Source organism: Xenopus tropicalis, chromosome 5, assembly GCF_000004195.4.
Source record: "Xenopus tropicalis strain Nigerian chromosome 5, UCB_Xtro_10.0, whole genome shotgun sequence".
In the NCBI taxonomy this organism is placed as follows: domain Eukaryota; kingdom Metazoa; phylum Chordata; class Amphibia; order Anura; family Pipidae; genus Xenopus; species Xenopus tropicalis.
The window spans coordinates 7,711,843-7,730,483 of NC_030681.2; the positions used below are offsets into that span (position 1 = coordinate 7,711,843).

Genomic DNA, 18,641 nt, shown 5'->3' on the forward strand with positions numbered 1-18,641 from the left:
GAAACTTCTGAGAAGTTGTTGTCAGAAATCAGGGAAAACACCCCCCCCCCATCCCATCAAGGCTGATGCAACGACTGCGGACAAACCGTTCCCTCACTTCTCTTTCACTAAGCTGGCCTCTCGACCGGATCCAGTTTCATTATAGTGTTCCGTGGGAAGAACTACTGAACTGGGGGGGTGGGGGGGGGGGGCTCAGCTGTGCTGGGAAAGTAAATCACATCCCTTATCCACACTAGGGGGTATAATTATCACGCTGTGTAAAAAGTGGAGTGAAGCATTACTAGTGATGTTGCCCAGGGCAACCAATCAGCAATTTCAACAGTTAGAAAACCAAAGCAAAGCATCTGATTGGCTGCTAAGAGCAACATCACCATTAATGTTTTACTCCACTTTTTACATAGCATGATAAATATACCCCCTAGGTCTCTTCTTTACTACAAACATCTTGAAAAGGGGCAGTATATAGTGTATGTCACACAGAATCACTGCCTCGTGAAGCCGGGCACAACTCGGTCACATACTTGAACTTTTTGCAGCAGTCGGCCTCCCTCTTGTAGTCGCACTCCAGGGCCAGCTCTCTGCTTAGAACTTCAATCAGATGCTCGGGAAACAGACCTAGGGAAAAGGTAAATGGCAGGCTGTGAAACAAAAACCCACATCTTTGCCCAAACCTCCCCCTGGCACCAGTGGTGCAACAATGGAGAAAGCAGACCCCTGCAGCTTAATTATCTCTGGTGTCTGCCTAACGTCGCACTGGTGGAAACAACTGCCTATTCCGCCCAACGCCCCCTCATAATCAGCGATTTAATGTGGCAGAGTATATTTAATGATTTGTCTGATTTAGGTGCCAAGCAGTGGTGAGTACTGTGGGCACTCCACCTACTCGTGTCCCCTGGCCTGATCATGTAAAAAAACCTGCTCCCCCCACCCATTCTTAAGCTGCCCATACACATTAAGATCCACTCACTTGGCGAGGTCGCCAAGCGAGCAGACCTTCTCCTGATATCCCCACCAACGGGTGGGTGATATGGGGTGAATTTAGGCTAATTCGGTTGTTTGGCCCTGGGGAACCACATCAACAAGCCGATGCGGCCCCTGATCCGGCCCATCATTTGTGCCCCTACACGGGCTGATAAGCTGCCGAATCTGCCTAATGGACTGATATCGGCAGCTACAACTGGCCCGTGTATGGCCCCCTTTAGATAGGAGAGCATCAGGGAACAATACACAATCAGGCTGGGGGACGACAAAGTGGGTGGAAGAAAGCGGGTCAGGGGCCGGTAGGGATTGCTACTCTGTGCCAGGCCCCTTCGATTTTTTTTGCAGGGGGGCCCAGCCCATAGTAGTCACGCCACCACTTGGCACCTAAATCAGACCAATCATTTACTATACTTTGCCGCTTACGCCGCATTAGATCACGGATTATGAGGGGGCATTGGGCGGAATAGTTTTTAGTCATTAGTCAGTCACCAGATATAGATGAGTATTCTATTAGCTGTACTTCATGAGTGGAAGTGTGACAGAGGCTCAGGTGAGTGCAACAGGGAAGAAGAATGGCTAGAGGAGACCAGTAGAACAGCTGGCCCAGTAGCAGGAAGCTGATTGGTCCTTACCTTCAGGCAGAGCATTGCTCATATTCAGAACCGTCATGAGGTTGTTCACATCGCTGTGGATGCTCTGAGCTACTCCAGGATACTACAGAAAATAAATGTAATATTTTACAAAATGAAAGACCTTTGCTATGCAGCCAGAAAAAAACCCAGTATCGTATATATAAAATTATATAGTTGGGCAATTAAAAAAAAACAAAAAAAACCACCATGTTCAATCTTTTGCCTTTATAATCTCCCAGTTAGCTATTAGTTATTCCATAGGAAAGCAAAACAAAAACCCTATTATAGTAACCCTGTTATAGTAGTGTTACTGTAGCAAACACACCAGTTTTACCAGTGCAGGGCAACAGTGCATTATATTTTCATTACTTTAAAGCTCTTTCATTTTTTGGTGTTACTGTTCCTTTAAGCCATTAACAGCAATAAGATGGAATTTTCTTCCTTGCGCAAATCCCATCGGACCTCTTTTTTTTTTTTTTTTGGGAGATCAAAACCTCGGCACGTTTCATGATGGCAAAATGGAGACCAACCTGAATTTTCATGGCGACTTCCCGCCCATCCTTGAGCCGGGCCAGGTGAACTTGCCCAATAGAGGCTGCGGCAAAGGGGCGCTCTTCAAAGGACTCCAGCTTGTCTCTCCAGTTGGGGCCCAAATCATTGTTTAACGTTTTCTGCAACAGAAAATGTACTTAAGAGTCCCACAGGGTCAGTCTCACAGAGAGTGGAATACAATGTGTGTTTTGCTTGAGATTAAAAGCCACTGGGGCCAAACTTACCATCATTTGCTTTATTGGCATGAAGTCCGCACTCTGCCGCACTCTCTCGAACACCTTCTGCAGCTGGGGGTTAATGAAGGAGTCATCTAAATGAGAGAGAAATGGATAAATAGGAGTCTCCACCAGGGAAGGAGCCCAGATAATGGTTTTAATCATTATGGAGGCAAAAATAATAACATTTTAGCCGCTGTGTTCAACAGAGAGATTGGTTCCTCTCCGAGCACCAATCACATGGAGCCTTACAGAAACAGTTCAGTGTAAAAATGAAACTGGGTAAAATAGACTGCGCAAAATAAAAAATATTTCTATTATAGTTAGTTAGGCAAAATGTATCTATAAAGGCTGGAGTGGGCAGATGCCTAACATAATAGGCAGAACACTACTTCCTGCTTAACAGCCCCCTTAGTCAGTCAGTGACTTGAGGGGGTCCACATGGGACTGAATTGTCAGTTTGTGAGCACACAGGTCAGATTTAATAGCAAACTAAATGAACTGTTTTGTCCATATGGCCCCCCTCTAGTCACTGACTGCTAACAGCATAGAGAGCTGAAAGCAGGAAGTTGTGTTCTGACTATTATGTTAGACATCTTCCCACTCCAGCCTTTATAGATACATTTTTGCCCAACTAACTATATTGAAAACATTTTTTAATTTTGTGCTTATCTATGGAGGCAGATTATATATACTAATAATAAAGCTGTGATCGGATTGGATACATAGACGTTTCCATTAACACACAGCCAATGAAGAGCAAGTAAAGCTGCTGGCTACACTGGCAGTTACCCGGCAGGGTCGGTGCATGTGCTGTACACGTGTGCGTCACGGTGGCAAGTGGATGGGATTTCATCAGCTCGGACCAGCGGCAGCCAACACTGGGGGCTTACAAGTCAGAATTCCCCCCTCTTGGCAGTATGACAGGGCCGGATTAGCCCTCCCCTAAAAACAGAGCAGATCCTTTTACATCATCATTTTTTGTTTTGTAACTCGCCAAGGATCTTTTCTGATTGCCATTCTAGGAGGCGCCGTCTCTTTAAATGTTTATAAGACGGACAGCAGGGTTGGCACAGGGCACAAAGGAGCCTGTCAGCGCCCAAGCAACAAGCAACCAAATGCCCTGCAGAAAGAATGTGCCCAAACGGCCCATAACAGCAGTAAACTAGGTCAAGTCTTAAAGGGGAAGAACACTTAAATTATAAACTCTGCTTTTCCACTGATGCAATTTTCCTGCTGCTTCCCTTACGGTACAGGCTGCGGCATAAACTCTGCTTCTATATCTGCTCCCAGGCTGCTGTAGGGGAATGATCTGGGCACCCAATGAGCTATTCCAACATACTGTCTGTAGAAGGGCAATGAATCCCATCTCCAAGCTGCCCCAATAGCCGGAGGTCACACAGATGAAGTGAAAGCCTTTGTGATGGACGGGAGACTTTGCGGCAGATTCATTACAGGATTCCGGAGTGTTGGGTAACCCAACAATATTTAGGAGGGGGCGTATTTATAAATACATGACCAACTGCAGTTTATTCATTTTTTTTTATATATCAAGCCCAGTTTCCTCTCATCTGCAGTGTAAGGGCAAGTAAAGCCCATGTTATGGGGAAACTGTCTAGAGTGATCCAAAGTACCAAAAGGCCACTGGCTCTGGCAAGTCATGGGGGCAACTAACCTGGCACAAAATGCCAGACTATCCTGCTTCCGGAAGGGACAAAGCTACCAATATCTATTCTATTTGTGGGAAAATAAGGTCAAGAGAGGTGACACTTCCCCTTTAAAGTCATGACCTCTGGTTATTGCATAGTCATTTATAAAGGTGCCTGCTGGGACATTATTGCCACATTTAACTCTCTCCTGGCTATTATTGGCTGTGAGAGATACGGTTACAGCTTCCCAAGGGGTTCTAATAAGAGACGAAAGGTCCAGTTAACAGAGCTAATGAGTGCCAGGGTTATAATTAAACCCAAGCAGATCTGCATATTTCTATGCCAACGATAAGTCAGCAGTTATTATATCCAGTGATGGGGCATTAAACATGGGGACAAATAAGCCATGGAATTTTTTTTATTTATATATGTGTGTATATATCTGCCACAGACACAAATATGTGGGCACAGTGGGCAGGCGGAGAATGCCAACATGCCCGGGCAGGGAGCAAGGAACCGCAGCTTGACTCATTCAGGCATCTATCTTGTAGGTCACTTTGTTCTGATGGGCAGAGGGGGGTACGTTTTGGGCGATGACTTGCAGTTAACCAGAGAGAGGCAACCTGGCAGGAGCACTAAGCATTAATTCCAGGCACGCTGTGTTCCCAGAGCATTAATGGGGAACAAACATGCCTGGGTTTAGCAACGCAGAATAGAAAGCAGGAATTGCCAACCTGTGAAAATACTGTTCAACTACAGTCACCCTGCTATAGTTCCAGGGGTACCCAGGGCACAAATAAGCACTCACCCCAAATCCCCCCCTAACTGGCCTTCAGGCTGGGCCCCCTTAGCTCATAACAAGGTTACAGATATATAGAAACATTGGGGTAACAGTCACCCCGCTATAGTTCCAGGGGTACCCAGGGTACAAATAAGCACTCACCCCAAATCCCCCCCTAACTGGCCTTCAGGCTGGGCCCCCTTAGCTCATAACAAGGTTACAGATATATAGAAACATTGGGGTAACAGTCACCCCGCTATAGTTCCAGGGGTACCCAGGGTACAAATAAGCACTCACCCCAAATCCCCCCCTAACTGGCCTTCAGGCTGGGCCCCCTTAGCCCATAACAAGGTTACAGATATATAGAAACATTGGGGTAACAGTCACCCTGCTATAGTTCCAGGGGTACCCAGGGCACAAATAAGCACTCACCCCAAATCCCCCTAACTGGCCTTCAGGCTGGGCCCCCTTAGCCCATAACCAAGAAAGTTTGGGAAAGTCTGATTCAGGCAAAACTCAGGCACAGTATTGAGTTACATTCTTTTCATTTCATTTCTGTAAATGTTTAACATGAATGTTTTTATCTCTGTCCAAAAACTACACCTGACCAGCCCATCCAGATACCCAATGTTGCCGGACATGTTACATTGTGTTGAAAAAAGACCGGATTCCATCAAGTTCAACCCTTCTAAGTAAACCCAAATACTAGGGAACTAGCTGGAAGATTTCAGATGAAATATATGGAGTTGGGAACTATAATTAATGCTGAGAACAAACGAGATATGAGAGTTTCCAGCTGCAGGGAAGTGCAGACACAGGGACAGACCGTTGCCTCCCTGATAAGACAGAACATATAATAATACCGGTCGCTCTGCTACTGTCACAAACACAAGGGCTTGGCACGGAGCTGCTGAAAGTATTTGCTTTATATTATACTGTGTTTTAATGTGCAGATTAATAACAGTTATTTTCCCGGAGAACGTCTCTCTGAAGGAGTGCCAATGGCAGCAAGGCTTTCCTCTGGTGCTTATATTGATAATTAGAATTGATAATAATCAAGCTTTTGTGCAGTCGGATGCAGCGAACCCTAACGAGCCATTACTGGCATTCCATCCGCGGAAACCTTACTGCCGACAGATGAACCCAGGACACAAACAAAGTACTTGCCCTTTAAACTGCGCAGTGCTAGGCGCAAATGCCATTTACAAACATCTGCACAAAATGCCCCGGGGTATTGTGTTCTGGCAGACGCCATCTTCTTCCTTTCCCAAGCACTCTGAGCATATGCAGTACAGAACAGCCTCAGGGTGCCAGGGAATAGTGAAGATGATGGTGGCCAATGGTGTAGAATTAAAAACAGAAATGGTACCTTGTATACTGAGCATCTGGCCCAGTTTGAGAGCAGCTCCACGCACTTTGCACAGAGTCCGTACAATCCTCTCCGCATTGGCCTCCGACAGGAAAGGGCTGGAATCCATGACGGACTTCTTGCCTACAAAAAGGAGAAGGGGGGGAACAAAATGGAGCCATATTAGGATGTGGCCGGCCAGCCAAAACGGAGATTTAGGCAAGACTGGAACTGTAAGAAGAGCCATAAAGGAAAGAAAAGCAAAAAGGAAATATGCATTAGTATTAATACTAATATTCCAATATAAATCATCCTTCAGTCTGACAGGGAGAGGTACAAGGGGAGGTGCTGTATGGCCGATAACCTTCATCCGAGCGGTAAATCTCTTTGGCTCAGCCGTACGTGACACACAGGCATGTCCCCTATGTAGGGGGTATAAGTGCTTATAAATAAATCTTGTTTTATGTGACACCATAAATACGGAAACCATCTAGAAGGTAAGTCACTTGCACAACATTCATCATACACAATAAACAAAGGGCCAGCGACACAATGTAACGTCTGATGGAGGGAAAGGAATGAGGCTCAGATACATTCTCATCTCATACAAGTGGGCAGAAATCCTGATTGTAACTGCTGCGCCTTCTGCCAAGGTTACATTCATGCAGTGCAGGATAATGTGCCCCCTGATATCGTATATGCAGGATATTAGAAGTCACTGAGGGGTTCTGTGCCCATATAAAGGCACAAGGCTGCAGGCTGAGTTATACAGGGAACTCTGAGTATCACTCATGTATTATAGGGGATAATGTACCCCCTACTGTAAATGATAAGGATATTAGCAGTCACTGAGGGGTTCTGTGCCCATATAAAGGCACAAGGCTGCAGGCTGAGTTATACAGGGAACTCTGAGTATCACTCATGTATTATAAGGGATAATGTACCCCCTACTGTAAATGATAAGGATATTAGCAGTCACTGAGGGGTTCTGTGCCCCCCATATAAAGGCACAAGGCTGCAGGCTGAGTTATACAGGGAACTCTGAGTATCACTCATGTATTATAAGGGATAATGTACCCCCTACTGTAAATGATAAGGATATTAGCAGTCACTGAGGGGTTCTGTGCCCCCCATATAAAGGCACAAGGCTGCAGGCTGAGTTATACAGGGAACTCTGAGTATCACTCATGTATTATAAGGGGTAATGTACCCCCTACTGTAAATTATAAGGATATTAGCAGTCACTGAGGGGTTCTGTGCCCCCCATATAAAGGCACAAGGCTGCAGGCTGAGTTATACAGGGAACTCTGAGTATCACTCATGTATTATAAGGGATAATGTACCCCCTACTGTAAATGATAAGGATATTAGCAGTCACTGAGGGGTTCTGTGGCCCCCATATAAAGGCACAAGGCTGCAGGCTGAGTTATACAGGGAACTCTGAGTATCACTCATGTATTATAAGGGATAATGTACCCCCTACTGTAAATGATAAGGATATTAGCAGTCACTGAGGGGTTCTGTGCCCCCCATATAAAGGCACAAGGCTGCAGGCTGAGTTATACAGGGAACTCTGAGTATCACTCATGTATTATAAGGGATAATGTACCCCCTACTGTAAATGATAAGGATATTAGCAGTCACTGAGGGGTTCTGTGCCCCCCATATAAAGGCACAAGGCTGCAGGCTGAGTTATACAGGGAACTCTGAGTATCACTCATGTATTATAAGGGGTAATGTACCCCCTACTGTAAATGATAAGGATATTAGCAGTCACCGAGGGGTTCTGGGACTATATGAAAGGCACAAGGCCAGTCCTTGTGTATTAAATATATTTTTAGTGTAGGTATTTACAGGCTAATTACCAACACACACAGTGTACGGCCCCTTCCAGTTGTTTACAAGAGAATCCCAATGTCAGATTGTGTAACAAAGCTATACATTCCTGTAATGCCCTACAGGGAGGGAGTTAGTACAGGGCACACTGGAGCGGCTCGGTTGGGGCAACTTCCAAAATTAACACTCTATCAGCAGTCTATTCATTTGCATTCCATACAGCCATCATTCTCAGAACCGGTTATGCCGTTAATTAGTGCACAGAATCCTATTGCAATGATATAATCCCAATGGGAAAATGCATTCGCCGGCGTTCCCTCCATCACCACTTGCACTATAAACAATCCGCTTGCCCTAAATGATCTCCAATGGTTTGTATCAGTAAGTCCTGCCCCGATGGAATTCCTCACCCAATCCGACCCATCCTTCTGCCATACACAGCCACTACCTGACGTGACTTCCCATGGGGGATTTTAAGCCATTTGGACTTAGCAAGACATCATGATTTTAAATCACTGTAGAAACTTCAGTACAAGATCTAGTAGCCAATTGCTATGGGTAGGCAGTCAGGGCTACTCTTCCCCTGGCACAGCAAATGGCATCCATGTGTCACCCAGAACCAGCTATGGCCCATTCTGTTCTTGCCTTTGCATTTGTTTTCCCCACTGATCCAGCTTCCTTCCTGGTAGAACGTTCCATAGTTTTATTGCCATCAACTTTCTATATGTGTTCCCTGTCGGCGCTAATGTTGAGCTCCATCTAGAAAGATCGAGGGGAACAAATTGTTCTTTCTCCATTTGTCCTTCAGCCCAGGACTCCCATGCATTCACCAGAGTCTGCTACATCCATGTATAATGGCTCCCTTGCTGTAATACCCAAACCTTCTCTTCTTCAGACTCCTTCACTGATGGAGATGCTCCGTTCTAGGCTCTGTTGAGTTTGGGCTGCATCATTCCACCATGGTTGTTGCCAATGACATTGAAGGAATCCCTTTTCCTACCAATAACTGCCGTTGTTTGGAAAGGGGGGAAGCTCAGTTGGCAAACGTTGGTGTGTCCATGAGTTTCTCCTTGACACTTCAAGCTGCCATTCAAAGCTGCAGGCAAGGAAGGTCCTATTGACCACCCCAATTCTCCAAGAGCAGCCAGAACAAGCTGATGTAGTATCATTGTCATTAGGCTTAGGCCAGGGGTCCCCAACTTTTCTCACTCGTGAGCCAGTCAATTGTAAAAAGACTTGGGGGGGGCAACACAAGCAACATAAAAGTTCATGGAGGTGCCAAATAAGGGCTGCGATTGGCTATTAGGCAGCCTCTATGCACCCTATCAGCTTACAGGGGCTTTATTTGGTAGGAAATCTTGTTTCTATTCAACCAAAACTTGCCCCCATGTCAGAGAATTCAAAAATAACTCCCTGGTTTGGGGGCACTGAGAGCAACATCCAAGGGGTTGGGGAGCAACATGTTGCCCTGAGCCACTGGGTGGGGATCACTGGCTTAGAGGATGAGGGTGAAGACACACGGAGCTACTTAGTAGCAGCTACTTGTCTAGGAAACGCCAGAAAATACCCTGCCATAAAGAATACAGAGAAACACAAGAAGAGACAATTAACAGTAAATGATTAGCATTGTCTGGTTTTGTAGCGGTGACAAGCACTTAGTAGCTCCGTGTGTCTTCACCCTAAGGGCTCTGGCACACAGGGAGATTAGTCGTCCGCGACAAATCTCCTGTGTCTCGGGTGACTAATCTCCCTGAAATGCCGGTGGGATGGCACACATTGCGCAGGCGATTTCAGCAAATCAACGAAAATTCCTTGAGAGGCAACTTCGGCGATTTGCCGAAATCGCCTGCGCAGCGTGTGCCATCCAACCGGCAACTTACAGTTTCGCCAATGGGATGGTAGTTCGGGGAGAATAGTCGCCCGCGAACAGGGAGATTTGTCGCGGGCGACTAATCTCCTCGTGTGCCAGAGCCCTAAGACTGAATGGGTGGGTGGATGTTTATTAGGGCTGAGCAGAACTTACTGGCAGATTATTTCATAACAATCTGCACAATCCGTTAATATTTTACACACAAAAAAAAAAAAAAAAACTGGCACCAATAACAGCCAATAGCAAACAGGCAGGAGAGATAAGGAAATCTGGGCATTCAGCAGTGAAATATTTTCATATCATTAATCTGTGACCCCCAGAATAAGGCCAGGGGCACTCCCCACCAACCAGCAGCACGGGAAGGCAGAATGGCCACCACCCCTGGAAATAAACTACCAACAGTTATTAGGGGTTGTTCACCTTTGAGTTAACTGTTAGTATGATGTAGAGCAGTGCTGTCCAACTGGCGGCCCGCGGCGACCCCCCCTCTGTGTGGCCCCCCACCTGTCTGGCTGCTTTGATGGCTTACCTTTGAGTAAGCATTAAATGGTATCAGTACTGAGATTAACTGGCCCCCTGCATGGTTCTCACCTCAGATTCAGGCTGTAATCCCCCTGTATTGTTTAAACATGTAATCCCCTGTGTTGTTCACACCTTTTAATCTCTGCATTGTTCACCCCCTGCAGTGTTCACACCTCAGGCTCAGGCTGTAATCACCCACATTGTTCACTTCTTCACACCTCAGACATAGGTACTGTAGGCAGAGTATGGCACATACAGCCAGCATAGGGCAGGCAGAGTATGGCACATACAGCCAGCATAGGGCAGGCAGAGTATGGCACATACAGCCAGCATAGGGCAGGCAGAGTATGGCACATACAGCCAGCATAGGGCAGGCAGAGTATGGCACATACAGCCAGCATAGGGCAGGCAGAGTATGGCACATACAGGAAGGGTAGGGCAGGCAGAGTATGGCACATACAGCCAGCATAGGGCAGGCAGAGTATGGCACACACAGTCAGGGTAGGGCAGGCAGAGTATGGCACACACAGTCAGGGTAGGGCAGGCAGAGTATGGCACACACAGTCAGGGTAGGGCAGGCAAAGTATGGCACACAGAGGCAGCATAGGGAAGGCAGAGTATGGCACACACAGACAGCATAGGACAGGCAGAGTGCTGCCTGTGTGTGCCATACTCTGCTTGCCCTATGCTGCTTGTGGGAGGTGAACCTGGCAGGGGTTTGTTGTGGGAGTTTGTTAGCAGTTGGAAATAGCCATTAAATGGTCCCTAAGGTGTGTAATTATGTACTGGGGGTTGCTCTGCTATCCACAGGGGAGGAGGAGGCATATGGAATTTAAGGGTATATCTTAATATGACATAATTCTTTCACATATGAATGATGGTTGATATCCCCACAGTAAGGACTAAGCATTTGGGATTTTGCTGTGCTACCACCATTGTGAAAAAATAGGTGTGGTTTGAAGTGGGTGTGGTTTCAAAAAGGGGAGTGGTAAAAACTGGCTTCCATTAGCGGCCCTCCACCATGTATGCTAGAGAAATTCCGGCCCTCGGCACCGTAGAAGTTGGACAGCACTGATGTAGAGAGTAATATTCTGGGATAATTTGCAATTGGTCTTCATTTTTTATTTGTAGTTTTTTGGAGATCTCCAGTTTGGAGTTTCAGCAGCTATGAATAGAAAGATAAGTAATAAAAAGTAACAATAAAACTGTAGCCTCACAGGAGCAATGGAATTTTGGCTGCCGGGGTCAGTGACCCCCATTTAAAATCTGCAAAGAGTTGGAAGAAGAAGGCAAATAATTCAAAAACTAGAAGAAATAAATAGAAGACCAGTTCAAAAGTTGCTTAGAATTGGCCGTTCTTTAAACATACTAAGAGTTAACTTAAAGTTACTGCTGTTCTGTTGCCATGTATGGGGAATTCAGCTGCCTAATGGGAAAGGCAGGTTTTAATATGGACCCAATAGGCTACAACAGAACTCGTCAGTCAGTTCAGCCCGCGGGTCAGTCTGTTCTCTCGGTGCCGCCTGTGGAATTCTGGTTTTGGTTAATGATCCAGTAGGAATTTCTAATTATTATCATTAGACTCATTGTTTCCAATTAAGGCTCCTTTTTTGTGCAGTGCTGCAGGGACATGTTAGCCTTTATTATGGTCATTAATGCTTTCATCTGACCCGTTACTCCCCAGCAACCTACTAGGCCCATTTCCCATAATCCAACAGGTTTATCATAGAGATGAATACTAACCCTTTGGGTAGCCAATTTCCTCCCAGAAGCTTAAACGAGACATATCAGGTTAAAATTAAGAATGTACCAGTGCATTATACTCTTCTAAATATAGAAGGATTGTGTATTGAAAAAAAAAAAAAGTTGTGTTTCAGACGGATTTATTAAGCAATTCCCCAAAATAAGAATGGGCTTCAGCACAGGGAAATCGCTGACCAAGGAAACCAAAAACACTGCAATCGTGGAAAGGAGACTTCCTATTTGTATCAAGGTGAATGTAATGATTAAAAGCAAAACAAGCTTATCAGTAGGTTTGATAAGGCCGGAGACTCCTTGCCAGACACCTGTTGCCAGAAACACACAGGTAAGTTATAAACAGAACAGGAGATGTATAACGTGGCACTTAAAGGAACAGTAACACAAAAAAATTAATTTGAAAGTAAATATAATGTATTGTTGCCCTGCACTGGTACAACTGGGGTGTTTTCTACAGAAACCCTACTATAGTTTATATAAATACCCCGCTGTGTAGCCCCGGGGGCAGCCATTCCTGCACTGGTACAGCTGGGGTGTTTGCTACAGAAACCCTACTATAGTTTATATAAATAGCCGTGCAGGAATGGCTGCCCCCGGGGCTACACAGCGGGGTATTTATATAAACTATAGTAGGGTTTCTGTAGCAAACACCCCAGCTGTACCAGTGCAGGAATGGCTGCCCCCGGGGCTACACAGCGGGGTATTTATATAAACTATAGTAGGGTTTCTGTAGCAAACACCCCAGCTGTACCAGTGCAGGAACGGCTGCCCCCGGGGCTACACAGCGGGGTATTTATATAAACTATAGTAGGGTTTCTGTAGCAAACACCCCAGTTGCAGGGCAACAGTACATAATATTACAATTACTTTTATACACTTTCATTTTTTGGTGTTACTGTTCCTTTAAGAGAGCATTTTTAACATTTCCAACAATGTAGGATGTTTTGCTATTTGGCTGCTTTGCTCACATGAAGGCGCCACAGTGTTCTGGTTTAGGCCTTTGCTTGGTCGGAAGACCCCTTTGTCTCTCATTTTAAATGTGAACTTTCCCTTTATCCGTTAGCACAACGACCCCAATTAGGGATCCAATAAAACCCGATGCTCAATAAACACCATACAAAGGCATGGGATAAGAGAGATTCTGATTTGCAGACAACAGTTACCGGCTTGGAGATGAAGCCGCTGGAACCTTAAGCCTCCCTGTTTCTGCACAGGCCGTGCCGAAGAGAAGCTTAGTATCTCTGACTCATGAGTTATTATTGAGCAAACGTGTAATGCAGAGAGACATACTGCGGCACGGGGGGTCCCAAATGGGCTTCAAAACAGGACCTGGCACTTCAAGCACACAGGGGCCCCAACAGTGACTATGTAGTGGGCTGTGGGGCCCATCTATGGCCACTTACAGCAGCCCCTCTGGCCTTGGCCAGAAACCCCTGATTGCTAGCCGGCGTATCAGAACTTAGAGCAGAGAATCATGGAAGAGAGATAACTTACAGATGAACCACCCCTTTAATTATAATTCTTAGTTTGTTATAGAATGACCAATTCTATTCAATTCAGCTTTTCAATTGGTCTTTATTTTTTTATAGTATTATTATATTATTATTATTATTATTATTATTATTATATTATTTGCTCTGTGAGGCTCCAGTTTTATTGTTACTTTAACATTTTTTTATTCAGTTCATCTCCTATTCATATTCCTGTCTCTCATTCAAACCCCTCCCCTGGTTGTTAAGGTAATCTGGACCCTAGCAACTAGATGCTGAAACTCCAAGCTGGAGAGCTGCAGAACAAAAAATTAACTAAACTACAAATAAAAAATGAAGACCAACTGCAAATTGTCTCAGAATATTACTCTCTACGTCATACCTTAAAGGTGAACCACCCCTTTAAAAAGGGAAAAAGGCAAACCTAGTTCTTCTGTTGTACAAGGCCGCAGTATTTAGGCTTTGCTGCAGAGCCGATACCCTCCAGGCCTTTTCAGAGAATTTATTTCATGTTATCATTTAGTGTGAAAAGGAATTCAGGCCTAAAAACCAGGACTGGATCATTATCTCCCTCATTATGGGGGTGGATTAGCAGCTCTGTATGATGTATAGGGAGTATGTAGGAATCTCACACAGATCTCCTTACACAGCTATTTATGTATAGGCGACAGTTCCCCTTTAATAAGCTATGTATAAGGGAGGGATTCTGGCTCCGTGTCACTCAGAGAAGGAATATCTTTACTGAATACTTTGAGGGCTGTGTTTGTCAGGCCTGAGCACTACAGGAATCAGGTTTATCAGGCCTGCGTGTTCCTGAACATGTGCCAATACCTGGCAGCTATCACGTGATAAACACGCCGAGGGTGTCCGACCAGGTTGGCTTTATGCAAACAGCGTGTACAGGGGATGGGGCTACAATTCAGCAAAACAACGAGAAAAAAAAACCTGATAAAAGGAATGCAGAAAGGAGAGAATCTCCAAGCTTCCCTCAGCTAGAACTGAAGGTAAAGGGGATACAAAGGGAAAGGTGATTTTGTTTGCCATTCTCTGCCAAAATGCACTATTTCTAGGTGATTCACGGGGGTTGCTGGGTATGTTGGTCTGTATCCTTTTAAAAGGGTCTCCAAGCCGAAGCTTAGGCTGCCTATGCTATTTTAGTATATCTCAAGCAAATACCTACATTCAGCCTGCTGATACAATCCAGATAACAATCAGTACTGCCCCAATCCCCCAGCTGCCCCCAGTGAGCAGGAATAGTTTGCGGCTCAGTACCGACTGTATCTGCATATTAACTGGAAACTATCTGTACTTCTGAGCCATCAGAGAACTGCACTGATAGGGGAGATAATTAAGCATGCCATAAATGATATGGCACATTAACAGCCATAATCTAACAATGCATTGAGGTTCATGCCTATAAAGATGTCCATACACTTCTCAGCTTCTTTTAGAGTGATTCGGCAGCTTATCTGCCCGTGTATGGGCACCAGCGATAGCTTCCACGACCGACATCTGGCCTGAAATTGGTCAGATCTCGATCGGGCATTTTTCCATCGGATCCTCATCGGCTCGTTGATGCATTCCCTGAAGCAACAGCGCCTATGCCTTCCATTTCAATGCGACCAACTTTAGAGGCATAAGCCTAAATGCCCTGGGGCCAAACGATCAAATTAGCCCGATATCACCCACCTGTAGGGGGACATATCGGGAAAAGATCTGCTCACTTGGTAACCTTGCCAAACAAGCAGATCTTAGTGTACAGCGAACGTCCAACAGAGAGAATTAGTCGCCCACAATAGATCCCTGCTACTGTGGCCCATCATCTCTCTGAAATGCCTTTCCACTGGTTACATAGGGTTGAAAAAAAGAAGACCAGAGTCCATCAAGTTCAACCCTTCCAAGTAAACCCAGCACCCACAACCCACACTGACCTATCTATCCCCTCCCATACAGACCCACACTGACCTATCTATCCCCTCCCATACAGACCCACACTGACCTATCTATCCCCTCCCATACAGACCCACACTGACCTATCTATCCCCTCCCATACAGACCCACACTGACCTATCTATCCCCTCCCATACAGACCCACACTGACCTATCTATCCCCTCCCATACAGACCCACACTGACCTATCTATCCCCTCCCATACAGACCCACACTGACCTATCTATCCCCTCCCATACAGACCCACACTGACCTATCTATCCCCTCCCATACAGACCCACACTGACCTATCTATCCCCTCCCATACAGACCCACACTGACCTATCTATCCCCTCCCATACAGACCCACACTGACCTATCTATCCCCTCCCATACAGACCCACACTGACCTATCTATCCCCTCCCATACAGACCCACACTGACCTATCTATCCCCTCCCATACAGACCCACACTGACCTATCTATCCCCTCCCATACAGACCCACACTGACCTATCTATCCCCTCCCATACAGACCCACACTGACCTATCTATCCCTCCCATACAGACCCACACTGACCTATCTATCCCCTCCCATACAGACCCACACTGACCTATCTATCCCCTCCCATACAGACCCACACTGACCTATCCCCTCCCATACAGACCCACACTGACCTATCCCCTCCCATACAGACCCACACTGACCTATCCACTCACATACAGACCCACACTGACCTATCCACTCACATACAGACCTATCCACTCACATACAGACCCACACTGACCTATCCACTCACATACAGACCCACACTGACCTATCCACTCACATACAGACCCATACTGACCTATCTATCCACTCACATACAGACCCACACTGACCTATCCACTCACATACAGACCCACACTGACCTATCCACTCACATACAGACCCACACTGACCTAACTATATATACAAACATTAATACTAACTGTAGATATTAGTATCACAATAGCCTTGGATACTATGCTTGTTTAAGAACTCATCCAGGCCCCTGGTAACTAAGGGAGTAGCTGATGGAAAGGCCTACACATCACTTCAGTTTTACAAAGTCGCACAAAGTTTCCTCCTGCAGGCAACCTGACGTGACTTTGAAAAGTCGAAGTGATGTGTAGGCCTCTCCACCAGCAATTACCTTTGTGGCCAGTGGAAAGGCATTTCGAACAGATTAGTAGCAGAAATCTATCGCGGGCGACTATATCTCTCTGTGGGACATTAGCCTAAGGAAAGGGTGCGTAACAGCCAGTGTCTATATTGTGATTAACCGTATATGTATCAGCCTGTGTGTGACCATGCACTTGGGGAAGGGGAGGAATCCCCACCAAATGTTTGCAGTTACCGGTGGTGATATATTGCTTGAAATAGAAGCCCAAGAATGTTTGTGGCAGGTTTAAATCGCACACCCACGTCTGGAATTTCTCATGCGTGCAGGGTTTGCTCGCACAACTGAATCAGCACATAATAGAAGGAATAAAGATTTTGGTTCTAAATGCTTTTTATAGGGCACTGGTGTAAACAAAAAGAACTTTTTTTTGCATTACTTAGCGCTGTTCTGCCTTCTGCTTGAGCTGCCGGCACCCCCCACTGAGCTACAATGTGGGCAGGGACCTGCCAGAAAGGGAGACAAATGACAGGGGCAAAGCAGCTCTGTGCTCTGAGCAATGACAGCAGGTATAGTAGGCACAGCAGGAAAGTATTATTCTAGGCTCATACCCTGCCTCAGCCCAGACACAAGTCATGGCTCCCACTGCAGCTCTGCAAACATGAACCTTTACTGCCCCACCCAGGAACAAAGAAGGTGCAAGTGCCAGGGATGCTGGGTGTTAGGGAGCAGGGGCAAAACTTGCTTTTAGCAACCCCAGGCCACACACACGTCAAGCAGGTCCCTACTGTACACAGAGCAGGAAGGGCACATGAGAATAAAGAATAACAAGGTGCAACAAGGTATATGTAGGAACGCTCACCTGAGCCATTGTCTGGTTTTGGGCTTAAGCTTTTCTTTGCAACTTCTGCCAAGGCACCGATTCCCAACCCAACAGCCAAGCCTGCAAATGGAACATCACATCGTTAGGGTGGGTATGGGCAAGGAACATCACATCGTTAGGGTGGGTATGGGCACGGAATAGGAACATCACATCGTTAGGGTGGGTATGGGCACGGAATAGGAACATCACATCGTTAGGGTGGGTATGGGCACGGAATAGGAACATCATACAGTGGGAATGGATGTGGGTCATTCTGCAATCATCACACAGCCGGTTCCAAATACTTACCCTGACCCCTCCTCATGCTGAAGGTGGTCATACATAGCCCTCCCTGACCAAACCTGGGCCAGCATGGATAGCTTAATGTCTACACTCAAATTCAACCAACACATGAGCTGACAAGCATTACTAAGCAATACAGTTTTTCCCACCCAACGTTAGCCATAAGGAATCCTGAATAGGGTAATAGGAAGTTTTTTCAGTTTTGGAGGGATAGAAAACTAGGAAGTCATAATAGAGCAATACCTCAGAAATAGGTCAGTGAAGGTATTCCCCTGTACTAAGCACAATTCAGCAGGAACAGCCCCCTAAGTTTGCTCATAGCCTGTACAGAGGGATACCATAAAACTATGGCAGCATAGGGATTCCCCTGTACTAAGCACAATTCAGCAGGAACAGCCCCCTAAGTTTGCTCATAGCCTGTACAGAGGGATACCATAAAACTATGGCAGCATAGGGATTCCCCTGTACTAAGCACATTTCACCGATATACTTTACATGTGTGTTATAATGTATGTATGTATGTATGTATGTATGTATGTATATTTTTATTTCTATAGTGCTGCTTATGTATGCAGCGCTGTACAGCAGATAAAGACAATTTTAGGGCCACAGGCTGGCCATACCCACATCAAGAGATCTAGAACTTTGTCAGCAAAATGGTACATTACTCCTCCTGCAGTTTCAGCAAAATAACATAAGAATGTTTCCGTTGCAGCAACATGCCCCAAGGAATAAAAAAAAACAAAAAAACAAAAAAAAAAACAAACCTGAG

General features: G+C 45.7%; 1 protein-coding gene across 2 annotated transcripts in view; it reads right to left on the bottom strand.

Moving 5' to 3' along the window:
- Window positions 1-18,641, bottom strand: part of coq8a (coenzyme Q8A) — a 38,408-nt gene that overhangs the window by 5,378 nt on the left and 14,389 nt on the right. For both annotated transcript variants that reach the window (XM_031901859.1, XM_031901858.1), the window contains exons 5-10: window positions 17,567-17,647; window positions 6,180-6,302; window positions 2,390-2,475; window positions 2,144-2,284; window positions 1,614-1,695; window positions 522-615 (exon numbers count right to left, since the gene is read on the bottom strand). In XM_031901859.1, the coding sequence (XP_031757719.1) occupies window positions 522-615; window positions 1,614-1,695; window positions 2,144-2,284; window positions 2,390-2,475; window positions 6,180-6,302; window positions 17,567-17,647 (607 nt within the window). The remainder of the gene's footprint in view (window positions 1-521; window positions 616-1,613; window positions 1,696-2,143; window positions 2,285-2,389; window positions 2,476-6,179; window positions 6,303-17,566; window positions 17,648-18,641) is intronic.